Raw genomic sequence first — 18,773 nt, forward strand, 5'->3', positions numbered from 1 at the left:
ACAACCGTTTCTCACTGTATCTTTCAAAATATGACCATAACACTATCACTTCAATCCCACATCCCTTACCTCTACTTCCATGACCACTTACACACACACACACTCACACACACACTTTCAGTACCTTCCATATCTCCTCCTCGCTCAGAGAGGTGAGGCGGTCGCTCTTCAGCACCTCCCTGAGGAGGCGGTAGGGCAGCTGCAGGGCCTCATCCTGCCTGCTCTGGCTCAGCTCAGACAGATGCTCCACCAGGAAGCCCACCACGGCCTCCTCTAAGGCGGGGAGGTGGAACAGGTCGGCCACGCGGTACAGCTCCAGGTAGTTCACACTGCTCAGTTCCTGCAGGGTGAATACATAAACATACAAATGAATGCAGGTATTCACCAAAAAAATGTTTTTCTTTGTACTTACAAACAGCAAAAGATATATTATAATTGATATTATAATCTGGAAAGAAGCATATTTTGTCTAAAATATACTCATGTAAGACTTAATTCAGGCTGTAATTCTATAGGAATATGTTACTAAATTATAGTTATTTTGTTTTTATTTTTTTAACTCGCAAAGAGCAGTTGGACATATATGTTCATCCCTGGTACATACTGTAGATACATGTGTAAGCTATACAGACAGAATGCATACATTAACTGTGGGCTGATTTTAATTTCATAGTTAAAGGATAACATTAGAGATGCAAAATGTAGAGACAGACAGATAAAAATAAAGAAGAGGAAAGGGGATAAATAAAAGAAAATGAGGCCCAAGTAGTGGAATAAGACTGCCATCTTCTGGCTGTCCTTCAGCACATACAGTACAAACATGCATCAGCTCAACCTGTAACAATGAAACACCTTCATTCCCTATTTAGAGTATACAAGCTGTTACCATCAGATTGAGCATATAGGGTGCCGTCCCTCCAAACAAACCAGGATCACAGATCATTTGTGCTCACAGGTAATGCACTGTTGAACAAACTGTGGAAGTAGTAACTGAACGTATGTGTGAGAGGATGCTGCACCTTTTGATACTGTATGTAGAGCACTTTAATTATATGTAGGTTTTTTTTGGTTGGTGGTGGTGTTATGGTACACAATGAATTTCTGAAAGGACTGATAAATATGTTGGTGAAGATTCTAAGTCATCTAGGTCATGGTAATCTTGACTTTCTTGAAGATGTTTCACTTGTCATCCAAGAACTGAAGAAGCTTCTTAGATGAGAGATGAGAGGTGAAAAGTCTCCGAGAAACTCAAGCAAGTCCAGTTGCCTACAATATAGCACTTAAAATGACTGATAAATATCTGTTTATCTATGGATCAACTAGTCAGGTTTTTTTAAAAACAGATAGTTCACACAAAAATTAATTTCATTACTAATTCTACTATTTTACAGAAAAAAACTACATAGTGTGTATTTTATTAAAAAATCATAGGATTAAAAACAAAATACATTTATGGTCTTTATTAAATATTAGAATGATGATTACACAAATAACAACAGTAACTATTTCACATTCAGTCAAAACATGTCATTAAAATCATTTCAGATAAAGCACCATACACAGCTAGAGTAGCATTGATCAGTCATTCAATTTTCAATTAACTGAATCCTGCACATCTGTATCCATCATATGAGAGGCAGATGATCCTGACTGGCTGATATATCTGATTTTCAATCAACTGGTGAAGTGTGTATCGGGAAATCAATGTTATTGGTGTGGCTTTACCATCCACTCACACCACATACCACATAAAACAGTGAGCTTACATATGCTCTGCAAACAGCCGTGTCAGCAGGTAAGGAGATGATTAAACAGGTAAATCAATGACATTATTCAGGAGTTTGCTGTTTTGCCAATAGTGAGGTATGGACTGGTTACTACAAACCAATGGAACTGAAGCTTCAGCAACCACCAGATGGCACATTTGAGCTAAGCTGACAATTGTGATGTAACTGTGAGGACTTGGATGGGAAAACACAGAATAAAAAGATTACAGTCTGGTGGCAGGGATTCAAGATGCACAAGATGAAATAGTAGATGTATTTAGTACTGTGGAGTATGTATATGTATGTAATTCAGTGATTCTAAAACCACGGCAAAATGCATTGAATTCCAGGGAAACATAGAATGGTGTATCAAAAACCTCAGAGTGGTTCTGCTCTGCAACAACCTCAGCCTGATTTGTCTTTATCTGCAGCAGCTTTTGGCTGCGTACCCAGAGGACAGTAGGCTGACTTTGCCTCTATTCCAACAGATCCATCTTAGGCTCTGGGATAAAATACATAAATCAAGTGACTGGGTGGCCTAGTTCTTGAAGAGATCTGGACTCAGGCACCTTAGCTGACAAGCATCCACCCCACCCAAGTGTCCCTGAGCAGCACCCTGAATCTGTTCTGGCTCAAGTGCCCAAGTCTCCATCTGACTCTGAGCTTTAACCTCACATCAAAACTAGACCGCAGTTGATGGGACATTGTTAAATTTTAAAATTCATAGTAAAATGACAAGTGTTTTCTTTGGACATGAATGACTTTTCACATCAAACTTTGCAGTGACGTCAGCTTGAAGGAATAGTTTGACATTTTGGGAGATACACCTATTTGCTTTCTACCTGTGAATTAGATGAGAAGTTCCATACCACTCTCTCATATCTACAGGCTAAATATGAAGCTAGAGCCGGATGACAGTTACCTTAGCATAAAGACTGGAAGCAGCAACAGCTTGTCTGGCTCTGTGTACAGGTAAAAAATCCACTTACTACCACCACTGAAAATCACTATATTTTTTTGTTGCAGCTATAAGAAAACACCTTCTTAATCCAGCTTGTTGTTTTTGCACTTCTGTTTTTGTATGGATAAAACAAATGAGTTAAAACATGTTAATAAGTGAGCTTTAGAGGTGCTGGTAGGTGGATTTTGTTACATTTGGAAAGTGCCAGGCTAGCTGTTTTCCTGTTTCAAGTCCATGCTAAGCTAAGCTAAATGTCTCCTGGCTCTAGATTCATATTAATGAGTGTATTTCCCCAATGATGAACTGTTCCATTGTTAATGTAACTGCAGCTGTGGTCAGCACAAGCATCACTTGTTTCTTCACTGTTTTTCTACAGTAATTAGGGATGATGAGAAGATTATTAGAAACGCCCATTTATATATACATCACTATCATGGTTATGATCTGGGTTTTGGAGACTACAGTTTATGGTCTGTGACAAGGCCATGTCAGGATTTTTTTAACAAAAGTGAAGCAGCCAGAAACAGTGTATTCACCATAATCCCAATGTAAAAGTACAAAACATAATTTTCCATCACAACAACGGCACTTAACACCATAACCTGAAAACCCTGCCCAAACCTAAGAGGGGGTCAGGGAGACATGCCTCCCCACCCCAAGATTTTTTTCCCCATTTATGGCAGCCATATGCACTATGATCCAAGCCATTTGAGATAAGACAATTCTGTACATCATCTGAAGAAAAACATGATAACTGCAAAGGACAAAGTCACCCTGTAGAGCCTATATCCGTTTTTGTATCTGAGTGTTCTCCAGCTGTCTTCATCATTCTCAAACCATAACACAACTAATGTTTAGGATGACTAATTTTCACTCCTGCTGCCTAAAGAGAGGCAAAAATTATCTGATTTCACTCCTTTTAAGTTACGAAACATAGGTAGGGTAGGAATTTGGTGCAAACAGCATTAGCAGACTGAGTGTTAAACTGACAAATTTGCTACATTTGAATCCATCCCATAATAATCTGTGCTGTTCCAATTGCAAATCAAGGAAAACCCAACAATGCCAAGTAAAAGTGGCTTTAAATATTCTCAATTGAATATAAGGCCAATAGAAAAACATTTACTCGATTATTTCTTTAGGGAATAGGATATAGTATAATATTAGGATAAACAACATGGGCATAAATTATTATCTGAATGATAAAGTTAAAGGTATTTTATAAACCTAAAAGATTCGAAGCCCCCCTGCTCCGCCTCTTCAGTGCAGCTGAGAAAAGGATTCTGATATTAATGCAATACCTGTGTGAAATAAGACATAATATTAAAGCTACTGCACTTCAAGTTAAGTGGCCCATTTGTACATTTTCTTGATATTCCCAGCAGACAGGATCAAATCAGCCGACTGTTTGTAAGTGGAACCCACCTCTCAAAACTCCACGATATCACAGGATTTCCATTAACCTTATGGGAACTCTGTGTGTGAAGAGATTCTTCCTCTGATTCATCTTATTATGTCTTCAGCTCACACACAAGAGGACAGTGTGTGTGTGGGTGTGTGTACCTGGATGAGGTAGTGGGAGCAGAGGCTGAGGAGCTCCAGCAGCTGAAGGTGGCTGCCTGCCGACAGGACGTCCTGGATCACCGTCGGCTCCAGCAGGATCTGTCCAGAGGAAACAAACAAGGTCATTAAGTCTCTGTTGTTTTTTTTGTATCTCAGTTTCAGATTCACTGCAGTTGGGCTGCAGGTTATTTTCAGACTCATTAACTTCAAAGCATTTTTGTTCTTTTTTTGTTGTTGTTGTATTTTTATTGTTATTTGGTATTGTTTTAATCATTTAGAGGAAATGAAATTGTACGCATAAGTGTACACTGAGCATGTTTCCTTTATGATTATAGGAAGGTACTACAGGTCATATATAATATGTATATAACAATTGCCCCATAACCCTTTATCTAGCTGATGCTTTTACTGAAAGCATCTCACAATAAGTGCATTCAACCATGTACAATAAGAGACAGAAAAAGATTTTTCTGTTTGATTTTTGATTTTATGGGCCAAGGTGCAGTCTAAACAGATGGGTTTTCAGTCTGCGACAGAAGATGTGAAAAGTTTCTGCTGTTCAGAAGTGAATGGGGAGCTTGTTCCACCATTGTAAAGAAAACAGAAAACAGTTTGTTGAGCAATAGCCGGGCCCCTTTTGTAGTGAGGGAGTAGCGAGACGAGCACAGTGGATGGGCTAGGGTGTGCGGTTTGGCCATATCCTGGATGAAGGATGTATCTACAATACACAAGTGTGTGTCTTGAGTCTAATTAAAATGCATACCTGCAGTCTTTAGAGAAGAGACCCATCTTATACCAAGACTGCTTCATTTATTTTGTTCAATTAAACCCTCAACTTTCCCGTATTCCTCACACTATTTGTTTTTAACATTTTTCTGGGAAAAATGTTTTCCGATGTTTTTCCCTTAACAATTATAGAGCTGGTTAAAACAACATAGTGATGATAACTTTGGTGATTTCCTCCTCTACCATTGTAAGGTCAACGTAATTTGTTAATCAATATGGGGATCATGATAAATACTGTACTTGTTTAAAGCACAGATATGCCTGAGTACAGCTTTAAAGAGCAGCTGGCATGGTCGGTCTGTAGGCTCTAAGTCTTATTCACTGTGTGCAGTTTAACAAAATAGCAGGCATTTTTCCTGTGCAAACAGCTTTTTTTGGCATAATTGTTATCAATAGTTTATGTTCTAAAAAAGGTATGAGGAATGTTTGGAAAAACACGAGTGCATGACTGTGTGACCTGAGCTGAACTCGCTTAAGTTTAAAGCCAGGCAGCAGAATCTAAAATTAACAAGCAAGTTTTTTTTAAATCATGACGATGAATAATGGCCAGAAAGGTTTTTTTATGCAGAGCATTATGATGTCACAGTGAAGCTGACCTTTGACCTTGTGGATATAAAATGTCATCACTTCATCATTATGTCCTGCTAGACATTTGTGTGAAGTTTTGTCATAATTAGCGTAATAATTCTGGAGTTATGGACGAAAACATGTTTTGTAACCTTTGACCTTGGGGGTTGGGGCTGAGGAGTGAGGAGGTTCAGCACTTTTGCATTGCATTGAATAGTATTACAATTTGTTAAAATGTGTGATCACATTAGTTTAACAGCATTAAAAATACATATTTTATAGTTCTTCAAAGTTCATTGTGTTCATATTTCTTCAGTTAAAAACGTAAATGCATGTTGTCCACTTGGGTTGACATTTTAAAAAAACTGTGAAAATGCATGATTTTAAAAAATGAAGTTAGTATTTTTCATGCCTAAAGAGGAATAAAAAAATCTTGAATGAAGTGCATAATTCCTGCATGAAAGGGATAGCAGCTACTAGTGACTTTCAAAAGTGTCTTTCTGTTGTTCATTTTCTCTGTTCGCCAAAGTGGCGGATGGCCTGATGATGTTTCCTGTCACTGCCAACAATTTACCCCCCTTTGGCAGGTGGCAGGTGCTAATTTCAGACCCTGCCAGGCAGTATACTATATATCTTATTTCCTTTTTTGAATCACTGAGAATTCTGTCTGTACAACAGATTATTGAAAATGTTTAGATGGTGCATGGAGACAAGGAAAGTGAGTGTGGCAGACTGCATAGCATAACAAGAATTGCTCTACCAATGTGCTTGATTCACCATTATCATCCTCCCACCAAAGCAACATATTCAAGCAATTATTATGGCACTGATTGTGCCAGAATGCTTCCTGTTAAGCTGAATGAACAGCAGCTGAAATTATCTGCTGAAAGCTTCCTTCTGTTTCCTCCATATTATCACCCATATGCAACATAAAGCTCTGTTATACAGCCAACTCATAGTGCTAGGCTGTCAGGAGCTGAGCCAAGTCTTATGTGCTTTATGGAGGGTAAACTGTCCTTTTTTGTGTCTATTCTCAGCGCACAAACACAACAACATGGAGTTAAATATTATATAGATAACTGGAATAACACCTCAATCAGACTACACATGCTCCGTGTTACCTCTCACACAGAGAACTCACCTACTCCAAATAAAATGTAGTTTGCTTTTAAAGGGCAGGAACAAACCTTTGATAATCCATTCAGCAGCTCTGCCCTAGATAGCCACAGAGCCGTGACTGCATCAGTAGTGAAAGTGTGAAAAATGACTTCATCATTTGTCTCCCTCATCTCCTACTACTGTTGATACAGTAGTGGGCTGAATATTGTTTTGCAGCATTCATGGGGATTGTTTGAGCTGAAGCCTTCTCATTATTTATAAATTTTGAAAAGAAGAAAGGAAGCTCCTGTTTTTCATCTTCTGTTTGTCCACTTATTGTAAATGATGTGAGGAGTCTGCATTGGTGCTTAATCACATGCTTTGTTGCACATTATTTGGCCACTTCTGCATTCATGTAAACAGTTCTTTGGAAATCATCGAGCAATTTGTTTATATGTTCTAGCTACTTAGGAAAATTCCCAACAAGTATTTTTTGTTACTCTCTGCAATTAGCTGCATCTGCACATTTATCACAGTATGGTTTCCTGCCAGGCATGGGCAGTCGTCCTGTTAACCACCAGCGCATCCATAAGCTCAGATATTATGATAGAAAGCAGTAATAAGTGGTTATTTGCTTCCACTACGAGAACCTGTATGCACTGAGCCTCAGTAGAAACAGAAAGACTTCAATCTTTGATCAACAGCAGACAAAAACTCAAATCTCTGCACCTGTTTTAAACATCCCTACTTTTGTTAGATGAATATAACCTGAGGTAAACATGTGATCAAGAACAACAATGCTCCATTTTCTGTTCTTCTTTGACTCATTCAGCATCCTGGCAGGGAGCAGCAGCAGCAGCAGCAATGAAGGCAACCTGAAATAATAACTGTAATAACCGTAAGTGAACACTCTTCATATCCTGCTCTCCTCTCCACTCCAGAGGCCCACTACAGTTAGAGCACTTCAACCTCACACAGCAGAAGTCAGTTTTATAACACCGCGGTTGGTTCAGCGTGGGAGTACAGTGAGCTCTTGTGTAAACCGACGTTTATTGCGCTTGTTACTTGCGAGCTTTCACCTGGAGAAGACAAAATGAAAGGAGGCGCTTGTATGGCAGAATATAGATGTCTTCTACATGGGATCTGACCCATGTAGACTCACTTCGCTTCACACTCTCAGCTCTGAAAAATACAAGACTTATGGTCTGACAAATGTGGGTAATACAACTGTGGTAACAATGCAGGATGTTCCAGTTGCTTCATTGATTGAGATATCGGCTGCAGTCTTAGCAGGCAGTAAAATCTTACTGAAGTTACTAACTGACTTCCAGTCTCAGAGCATCCTGTGGCAGCATGTCTCTTCACTCACCCTGCTGGCCTATGACATGTGGCTGAAGGATTTTTAGTAGGTCATTATTTACGGTGTGGGGATAAGCATATTGCCCTCATCTCATCTGCTATCATCTCCTCTGGGCAGACGGGGGCTGAGCCAACCAAAGCAGGGCGGCTTGCAAGCCTGCTGTTGACCTACTTACACTGCCTAACCGACTCACTCTTTGCTCATTTCCACTGTGGAAATAAAATTAGGAGTAATTACAAAGTTCCTGGCCTCTCGGTGTACTGCATAAGCTGCTATAGGCTGCTTATTGAGCTGAGCATCGCTGGCACTAAAAAGGTCAAAGACAGTTATTAGAAATGATCACACACTTATTCTTTGTTGATGAGGTGAGAAGGAGGCGAGGGCACTGACCTCATCCACATCCTTATCTTCAGTCGCTGTTTAAGAATGGAAATGTAATACTGTGCTCTTTGCTTCTGCCTTCTTGAATTTAATTGTGCCTCTTATTTAGATCCCAGAATAACTTATAGCAGTGTGACCACAGAGGACAGAGGACTGAGCGATTTAAGGTAAAATCTGATACAGCACCTACACACTCCTGGGTAACACTGGATCGAAAGGCATGAGCAGGAGCTTCTGATGCTGAGATTAAAGTGGTAATCTGCAAATGCTCTGTTCTGATTTATATTGGTGACATATTTGGCAATGGTGAAAAGTAACTACTGTACTTGTAACTATAATGTGTAACTGTAATTCTAAGGTACACATACTTGAGTATTTGCTGTTTTTTTGTGGATTTACATGTGGTCTGCTTATAAAATCTGATGCATTTTGGCAGATTAAACTAACAAACAAAATATAAAATTGTTCAAATTGGCTGAACCAGCACCATTAAAATTCTGCGAGGTAGCTGAGGAGGCATGTTTGGCTGAATTCTGCAATGGTGGCATGCCAGTTAGCTTTGCCATGGCAAAGTTCATGGCTGCACAGACACAACTGTGTAGCTAATTCCGCCATCAATACCATCATCAGAAATGCACAGCTGTGATGTGCCTGATCACAAATAACAATAAAAAGGCCTACCTGAAAGAAAACAGAGGATCTGACCCACTGGTGTCAGGACAACAACCTACTCCTTAAAGGGAAATTTCAGTTTATTTCATATTTCGTACCAGGCAGCGACATTCTCCGTCAGGATGCTCTCAATGATGCTGGAGTAGAAATTCCTCGGCATTTGAGGGGATACCAGGAATTTCAGATTCAGTCTCTGCCTTGCCGTTCTCACCACTGAGTCAGTATGCAGCGCCCAGGTCAGGCCCTTCAAGCTGCTTGAAGCTGTCCACCCTCTCTGCCAAGGACCTGTTGATATTAAAGGGAGACATAATTCCTTCCCAAAGTCTGCTTACACCTCCTTAGTTTTGCTGATGTTAAAGGGAAATTTTGGTTTATTTCAACCTGTCTCCTATCGTCCTAAATTTGTTTCAAGTGATTAGTGACATAAAAATAATAGTTAGCATGTTAGCTGTTAGCCTACATACAGCCGGGGCGCATAGTAGCGTCAGACCTGTTAAAATGTAAGTGAACAGGCATCCCTTCAAGTGCAAAGTTAGTCCACTAAACAAGCTTTGTTTCCACAAAGACCACCTCATATCGTTAGGATAAATGTCAGAGAACATATAGAAAACGACATGTAAACGTGTTGTCTTACCTTACTGGTGTGGTGCCATGTTTGTTTACCATTTAGCTCTGCTTTCCAAAGCGCAGCCGAAATATATCTCGCGAGCTCTAGATAAAGCCCAGCTGGATACTACTCCAGGTGAAGGTGTCTCGTCCTCGGTCACATCCAGACCTTGAAAATAAGGCTGCAACCGATCCCATTCCTTGCAACAGAGGCATTCCTCTTCTGTGGGCATTGGGGTACAGCATCCACAGGCACACCACCAATCTCCAGAGCTATGCAGCCTTGCAGCAGCCATTCCACCTCTCTTGTCCTCTACCTGTTGCGCCTCTCTCTCTCTCCTCCTCCGTTCTTCAATTTCACGAAGCTCTTCCTCAGTATATTCTGGCTCAAATAAATAAGGGCGGCCATCAAACTCTGCAAAATCAAATTCCTCCTCCACAAAGTCTAAGTCTGGCAAAAAGTCAGCCATTATTAATCTTTCATAAAATAAATGAATGAACTTTTCAGGCTACTGTCCGGTTCTGCCTTCCAGCTGTTGCTGCTTGTTCTCGCGAGATTTCAGGTGCAGTATGAAATCGCTGCTTGTTCTCGCGATATTTCGGCCGCGCTTTGGAAATTAGAGCTAAATGGTAAACAAACATGGCAGCACACCGGTAAGGTAAGACAACACGTTTACATGTCGTTTTCTATATGTTCTCTGACATTTATCCTAACGATATGAGGCGGTCTTTGTGGAAAAAAAGCTTGTTTAGTGGACTAACTTTGTGCTTGATGGTTGCCCGTTCGCTTACGTTTTAACAGGTCTGACACTACTATGCGCCCCGGCTGTATGTAGGCTAACGGCTAACATGCTAACTATTATTTTTATGTCACTAATCACTTGAAACAAATTTAGAACGATAGGAGACAGGTTGAAATAAACCAAAATTTCCCTTTAACATCAGCAAAACTAAGGAGGTGTAAGCAGACTTTGGGAAGGAATTACGCCTCCCTTTAATATCAACAGGTCCTTGGCAGAGAGGGTGGACAGCTTCAAGCAACTTGAAGGGCCTGACCTGGGCGCTGTATACTGACTCAGTGGTGAGAACGGCAAGGCAGAGACTGAATCTGAAATTCCTGGTATCCCCTCAAATGCCGAGGAATTTCTACTCCAGCATCATTGAGAGCATCCTGACGGAGAATGTCACTGCCTGGTACGAAAACATCGCCGAACAGAACAGGGAGGCGCTTTAAAGAGTGGTTTGTTCAGATGAACATAGGCCCTGATTTACCCTGCCTTGGTTACGCTAGGAGAATCATTTAGGATCCCAACCACACTGATAACTGCCTTTTCACCCTGCTGAGGTCAGGAAGAAAGTACTGGTGACACCAGGCCAGCACTGAGAGGCTCAGGAAGAGCTCCTACCCTCAGCCACAAGGATCCATATGTATTCATATGATTTCATGTGAAGAATAAATTAAATTGAACTGAATTGAATACGTAAAGGTTGTCACATGTGCTTGGTCAGGTTGGCTCTCTCATAGCTTGATGACAAGGTCGCTTTGGTGACTGACAAGGAAAAGCATAGTACAGGTATCATGTGTCTTAGAGAGTGGTGTAAGCCGGTGTTAACTTGCTTCAGAGCGCTGTGAGGAGTGTGTGGGTTCAGGTAACAAGCGTGGTGCTTCTGGGAGGCTGGAACACTGTGGAGCTTTCTTTGTGTCGTGGGCCCAACTCAACCAAACACCAGTTACACCTTGTGAAGCTGTAGACTTGACTGCAATCTTATACTTACACTCAGTTTCATACTGGACACATTTTCTTTTCTCTTTGGTAAGACAAGTCAGTGATAAACTACATGTGTGAAAAAGTTTCTGACTCCAAAGGGGCTGCTAATTTGTGGCTCAGGAAGTAGAGCGGTCATCTACCAATCAGAAGGTTGTGGTTCAATCCCTGGCCTTTGCAGTCTACATGTTAAAATGTACTTGGGCAAAATACTGAACCCTGAATTGGTGTGTGAATTTGAATATTTATCTTGGCACCACATATAATAGCCACAACCACCAGTGTATGGATGGGTGAATGATGCTTGTGTTGTAAAGCACTTTGAGTGATCGCTAAGAGCAGGAAAGTGCAATATAAATGCAGTCCATTTACCATCTATCTAATTAGTGGCTCTTTGTAAGACTAGTGGAACCAGATAAACAGTGATGCTGGCTGGACTGCTGAGTGATTCATGACACTCAGGGATTAGCCACTATAGGTTAGCCCAAGCAGTTATAACATATGAGGCCTGAATAACTCACCAAGTATGTGCGATTTACCTGGGACAGAGTAGGATTTAAGGAAAGTGTAAATGTCGACAGGGTCAGGGCAGGCTTGCCCACAGAAATCACTGAGCCTCTGAAATGGTCCAGTGAAGGGCCCCCCCAAACTGCTTTACTAAGATCAGCACATGTGGCCAGTCACCACATTTTGTTTTTGTCTGTTTTTTTTGCAGCAGTTGTGTACTAAGTAATACTACTACAAAGTAATGGTGAATATTTTTTTTTAACATTTTATTATTAAAATAAAATGTAGTTACCATTGCTTGTGTTTTGGATGATTACTGCTGACCTCCATAGGCCCTCCTAGCAGCTGGCCCCCAGACAGCTTACCCTTTCCCCCCCTTATGTGCAGCCTTGGAACAGGGTTAGAGAACAGTGTCGCCTGTCAAAGGGCTCAGTAGCACTGCAGGGCCTAATGATAGGTCACAACATCACTTAGCATAAATACTGGGCTTCCATCCAAATTCAATTCCATTATGTGTATCGATCAATAATTTCACTCATAGCACATTTGTACTTTCACTAATGTTAACATATGAATGCATGATCTTTATATGTAATACACTCTTTTTACTTTGAGTTATTGCGACTTTTGCTAAAATAAAGGATCTGAAAGATTCTTCCACCACAGCTGTTTAGTGGTTTTTGAACAGCACTCGTCAGCTATCACCTCCCTTTTCTGTAGATGATATTACAGTTTCTGTAGGCAATGCTCTTCTCTGTGTCTGTTCAGCTGTTGAGGCTGTGGCTCAGACTCACCTGTCCAGTGTAGGCGAAGTCCAAAGCGTGCTTCAGTCCAACGCTGGTCACTCCTTGCAGAGTCACTTCGTCTGCCTCACTCTCCACCATGCACAAGCTGAACATAGCCTGATGACACACAGTCAAAACATGGAGGTTAGCAGAGGGAACCCCACCACAGAGATATCTTACCTGACATTTTCTGTCTGGGTTGGGACACTGCATTAAATAATGACCAGCAATCACAGACGCTGATGGTAAAATTTAATCCAGCTTTGTTCTTCCACTCCTTCAATGTTGACTTTGTAGGCTGATCATATTAGAAGTTGTTCCAGCAATAACAGACTGAGAAATTGTTTTTGTGTGTGTGCGTGCTGAAAAAACAGCACCAGTTCATCAAAACCTGCCAGACACAACATCCTAGAGCCCTCCTGTATTGATTCACCGGCCTTGGCCCCGGTGGTCAGCAGAAATAAATAGCACAATCAGTACTTTCTGTTGCACGGCCTTCTGTCTTTCCCTGCCTCCGTCACGCACACATGCATGTGCACGCCGCACTCCATGTGAAATCAAAGCGGCGGACGCAGAGTCTGCAGTCTGGCCCTGCTGTGCATAAGTCCAGCTTGCTGCTTGGTAATCAAAGCTATTGACTGGTGTCACACCATGAGGGGATGACAGTGATTGATCAGCAGAGCACAGCAGAGTGGCAGGGAAGAGTGAGAGGAGGGTCAAAAGTGGCCATGATGAAGATCAACACTACCTGTCTTCTCAGTTCTAAAGGGACAGCAAGGTTACAAGGCCTATAAGGTTGTAGTTAAGATTTTTCTTCTGGATTGCAATTGGACAAAAAGAGACCATAAAGTGCTTTTGAAAAGTAAATCCAGCTGCTGTAGACAATTTCTTTCCCCACAGTTTCCTTGCCTCGGGATAGTGATCTAGCTAACTTGCAGTTCCACATATCTTTTTAATCACAGCAGCAGTTTGTAGCACAGTCACTCCGCACTATCTCTACTCAGAGACTGGTGCATAACAGCATTAGAAGCTTCAAAGGCCCTCAGGCTGGCCAGTTAACATACCATCTCTTTCTGTCATGAAAACGACATTCATTCCTCCCAAAACTCATCCAATTCTCTGTGATTCATAGCACCCATGAACTTTAGCCAGGCACGAGCCCCTCCTCTGGCAAATAGACCCTCTGTATTGTGAGGGTGATGTGCGAGACAGGGTCAACTTGAGGCCACACTGAGTTTTAACCAAGGCATGCACATCTCTCCTCGGAACTCGGCCTTGTTGATTCATCACTGCGCTAATTAAAAATCCACCGGTCCACCGAGCACAGGAAGGCCTGTGGCTCAACCTGGGGTGTGAGGGCAGCTAAGCTGTGGTCAGTGTGTACATGAGTGTCAAACAGGCAGCACGAAAAAAGGAGACTACATCAAATGGAGAAACTGCTTAAGCATTTTTGCTTCCTTGTTAGTGTTTGTGTATAAGCGGAGAGGTTGAGAGAAGGTGCCCCTGAGAGTGTTCGCGGAGCTGGTTGCTTCCGGCATGAACGCTCCTGACCTTGGTGGAGGAGCTGAGCACGAACTCATGATGACGGATGGTTCCTCTGACTTGGGATATAGATCCAGCGCAGGGACACATTGAGCCACAGAGCCCTGCTCACTGCAGTCCTTTCACATGATGCTGCAGTGGGGGCGCAGCGCTGCAGTTAGTCTGACCTGCCAGGAGAATTTATGTGTCTGTTTGTTGTGATCATACCAGGGAGGTCTTGTGACTCCCTTATGCACCCTGTGAAATATTACAACATTCAGTGAGGTTGTTTTCATGTCTGAGAACTGAAATATGGGCCTGTGGCTAAATTTACAGGCAGGTATATCACAGAAATCCTGACATCTTACATGGAAGACTCAGCTGCTGTTTTTCAGATGAGTGCAAACATCAGTGGCTTCTGACTGACGCTGCTGCTGGTATTATGTGCCAATGTTCTCTATCTTAAGTCTTGATTCCCATCATAGAAAGAAGAAAGCAAAGTTTACAAGGGTTCAGGGTGTATTACAGAATTTATGAGAATTACTTGAGAAACTAAATATGGACAGTAAAACATAAACCCTTACAAAGATAGCACCAGTTGTACTGATAATATTCTGGTGTGTTTTCTGAGGGCAGATCAAAATGTTGTATTAATTTATGTTCCCTGCTCTTCAAACAGGGCTCTTAGATAATTAAGGCTAAAAAGTTTTTATCAGACCGAAATGATCCTGTCTATTTTAATCCAGCTAACTTGGTTCTTGAAACCTATTTAGAGGATTATTTCTTTTAAATCTTAGATGAAGTTGTCTTCAGTAGCAACCATTTGAAATACAGGCAACATGAGTAGAAAGACAAATCCAAGATCAGCTCTCCATCTGATTTGGCTGAGTGCTGATCATATGATTGTAGTTATAGGACATTTGTGTTTCATAACTGTTAGTAGTGTTTGTGTGTTTTGTGCTCCACAATGTTTCCACAGATCTCACACTTCCACTGTTGTTATACAACTAGTTACTATGAGTTCACTGAGTTCATTAAGGATGACTGCAATGACAACAGCTACAGATAACTTTTAAATCTGTTTTGAAAAACTGAAAATCCAGGCTTGTTCCAAATTATCAGCAATGAAATTAAGCTATTTCAGTTATCCACATACAGAAAACAGGGCCATGCCTTTCCATAGATAACAGTCCGTGTATTACTAACAGTGAGTGGTAGTCGGCACACCCCCACTTTGGAGAAGCAGGCAGAAGTACCACTATGGAAGCTAAGCAATGTACTGCTGTGGACGGGGGCAACAGCAAAATGTATTTTAGCCACCTAAAAAAATCAGTATCAGTTTAAGTGTACACTATATTAAGAATATATTCACTGCTTTACCTTTACATTGGACAGGGAACTAAACTTATCTATGATCTCTTAAAAGACTCCTTTCACAAAAACAGTCATTTTACTTCGCAGAACACAGTTGCTGAATTGCTGGTCTACCCCTGCCTTGATCAGTTAGGTTTTTCACGTTATTGTGTGACTTTGTTGAATCCAAACTTACTCTTTAAAACACGGAAGTCACACAATAACACAAACAAACTAAACGACTGAAGCAGCAGTAGACAAGCAACTCCAATGTTCTGCACGGTAATATTATCATTTTGTTCGAATGAGTCTGGTGGCTGTGAAGACAACACAGTTAACGGCTTCAGTTCCCTGTTGAAAAGGGCTGTCTGACGGCAACGTAAAGCAGTGAAAATATTCTAAATATAGTGTACACTTACACTGATATAGATTTGTTTAGGTGGTTACAATACGTTTAGCTGCTGCCCCCGTCCACAGCAGCACATTGCTTAGCTTCTGTGGCGGTATCCATTCTGCCTCTCCAAACTGAGGGCATACCGACTGCTGTCCACTATAGGTCATACAGTGACTACGGATGAGTACCTCATACAACCCCACTTCAAATATCCAAACTATCCCTTTAAAAATCAAAATAAAAGCAGTAAACACAAGAATGTGTTAGATAGGTTTTTGCACCTGCAAATATTGGGAGGGAAAATCCATATTTCAATTTGGAATGGGGCACTGAATGCGTAGACCATTGAATTTCTTTCTCTTCACAGGCCGATTAAGGTGGATAAGGTTAATACAGAATGCTGTGCACCAAAATGTCCCCTCATGGATCGATTCACAGTATCACATTATCAAATCAAGCTTCATCGGAAGGCACAGACGACTGATCAGCTAAAAGTCATATACTGTAAAGTCCATCTTAAAATAGAATTGTCTTCATAAAGAGCAATAACAGCATTCTGAGCAGGACAGGTTGCACGTACTGCGTGAGATGTCTCTTTGAGACAATAACAGCTTTTGATATGGGTTCTGTCCTGACTGCAGGGCTAGCAGAAAATATTTCTCTGTGTGACAAAGACAGCAAGGAGAGATTCAGTGCGTGTGTGCTTGAGTGTGTGGGCGCTCTCGCTAAGGGTGGTGTGTGATGCTGGTGTGACTGATTTGGCTGAATCTCCCTGAGCCGTCCAGACGTCTTAGTAATGTGACAGCACTGGAAGAGGCAGGTGACACATTCAGGACAAGTCTCAGGTAAACAACTCACGCTTGGTCAGGTATTTCATTACAATCACTCAAGTCCGCTGGGCTAGATAATGTGTTATAATCACTGCTACGTGTGTGTCTGAGTGTGAAACAAAGAGGCAGAGAGAGAGAGAGAGAGAGAGAGAAAGAAAACACAGTTGCTTTTCACGACACAAGGCACCTTCATCTCCTCAGTAAATGAGCTAAATGAAACCCAGCGGTGGAGTCAGATGACAAACTGATGATAATGTTGTTAAGCCCCTACAGAGGAACAGGGAAGCAGAGTGAGATTTCTTGCTTACTGTAGCAGGCTGATCTAATAATCTGAGTACTGGAACAACAGTGTTGCTCGGCTCAACTGGGACTCGAAAGAGCGGTGCTTAAAAATCGGAGCCGAAGAACAAAAGAATAACAAAAGTGAAGAGGACGAACAAAAGGAGGAGAGGAGTGTGACTCGCCCACCCTCGACTCTCCGCAGAGAGAAGTAAAAATAACCTACGTGCTCATACACACAAACTCACACACAGGAGGAATAATCCCTGGGCAACTTGGACATATTTAATCTGCCTCTCATTTTCAAGAGGGATTAATTTCTACTTCCTAATCTACTCAGTGTCCCTAAATCAAATCTCATCTGTGCACTTTTCCCTGTGCGGCCCATCTCAGCAAATCTCCTGTCTGGCTGTCTGACAGCGTGAGTCTACCTACAGCTACCTCTGTGGCTTAGCTTGAATCCAACTGAAGCCTAAGCAAGAGAACAGCAAACACCAGGGCTCTGTCCAGGTGGGCTGGTGAAGGATGATCTCCTGTAGCACTTTTAATCTAGACTGAAGCTGTCACTGCTTCAGATTTTGTACCATCTGTACATGCAAACTTGGCCGCTCATTGTCTCAAATGTAGTTCTAAAAATTAAGTTTCTCCAAGACTTTTTTTTTTTTTTCATGGCAGCATGGTAGAGCCCCTGAAGCAGCATTCAAACTATTGTGTGGCCCCATAACCCTTCAATAATAATCTGTGCTAATAAAGTTAGCAGGGGAAGACAGGTCTTGTGGCTGTTTTAACAATCTACCAGCAGTGAAGTTGGTTATGTAACACATTACTGTCACCTCTGTCACATCAGCAGTGGGCTACACTGCCTGACTGATATCTGCTTTTTATAGAATGGCAAATATCAGCTTGATAAGTGTGAAATCCTTTCAATCAGTCCAACCACTGTGCATACAAACAAAGGAAGTGTGTGTTCAGTGACAATCCAAGACTGTGGGGGGACCCAAGCAAAGAAGTCCATCAAGACCCCTGCCTTTAACATCAAATCCTGTGCCATCATCTTGTTGGTGTACAGGCTGGTTCTCATGCACTATTTGTACGTTTTCCTACAAAAATAAATCGCCAAAAATTCATACATATTCCATGTAATCACGAGCCAGTAATTTGTGCATACAGTAATTGTGGACTTTCCCCCAGGAGACCTGTGTTCACCTTGAGTGAACTTTTAGTCATTTTAGGGTACGTCCTCACTGTGTTTTTTTTTCCCTAAACCTAACCACAGTAACTTTTCTTGCCTAAACCGACCCTTTGTAACATTAAGGACAGAACGTCATTCTTGGAGTGCTAATTCATGGGATATCATAAGACCCATTGTATAAGAATATGTTGCAGTCAATTCTCCTTACTCTTGTCGTGATAAGTGAACTCTGACTCCTATTGCTCTTTGCTGCGAGTCAACTGCTGTTGTACACGGCAGACATTTTCAGTTTGTAATGGTAGCGCCCATTGTCTAACTTCGTAAAAAAAAAAAAAGCTAAAAAAGCAGTGGGAATGGTGGCCAAGTAATATAATCAGTGTATGCCC

The 18,773-nt window shown here is 41.5% G+C and overlaps 1 protein-coding gene across 2 annotated transcripts in view; it reads right to left on the reverse strand.

The window, feature by feature from the left end:
• The window catches only part of klhl32 (kelch-like family member 32), a 39,131-nt gene that overhangs the window by 13,150 nt on the left and 7,208 nt on the right, over nucleotides 1-18,773 (reverse strand). For both annotated transcript variants that reach the window (XM_033639968.2, XM_033639967.2), the window contains exons 4-6: nucleotides 12,828-12,935; nucleotides 4,291-4,389; nucleotides 125-340 (exon numbers count right to left, since the gene is read on the reverse strand). In XM_033639968.2, coding sequence (XP_033495859.1) covers nucleotides 125-340; nucleotides 4,291-4,389; nucleotides 12,828-12,935 — 423 coding nt within the window. The remainder of the gene's footprint in view (nucleotides 1-124; nucleotides 341-4,290; nucleotides 4,390-12,827; nucleotides 12,936-18,773) is intronic.

The sequence above is a fragment of the Epinephelus lanceolatus genome, chromosome 10, assembly GCF_041903045.1.
Source record: "Epinephelus lanceolatus isolate andai-2023 chromosome 10, ASM4190304v1, whole genome shotgun sequence".
Lineage (NCBI taxonomy): Eukaryota > Metazoa > Chordata > Actinopteri > Perciformes > Serranidae > Epinephelus > Epinephelus lanceolatus.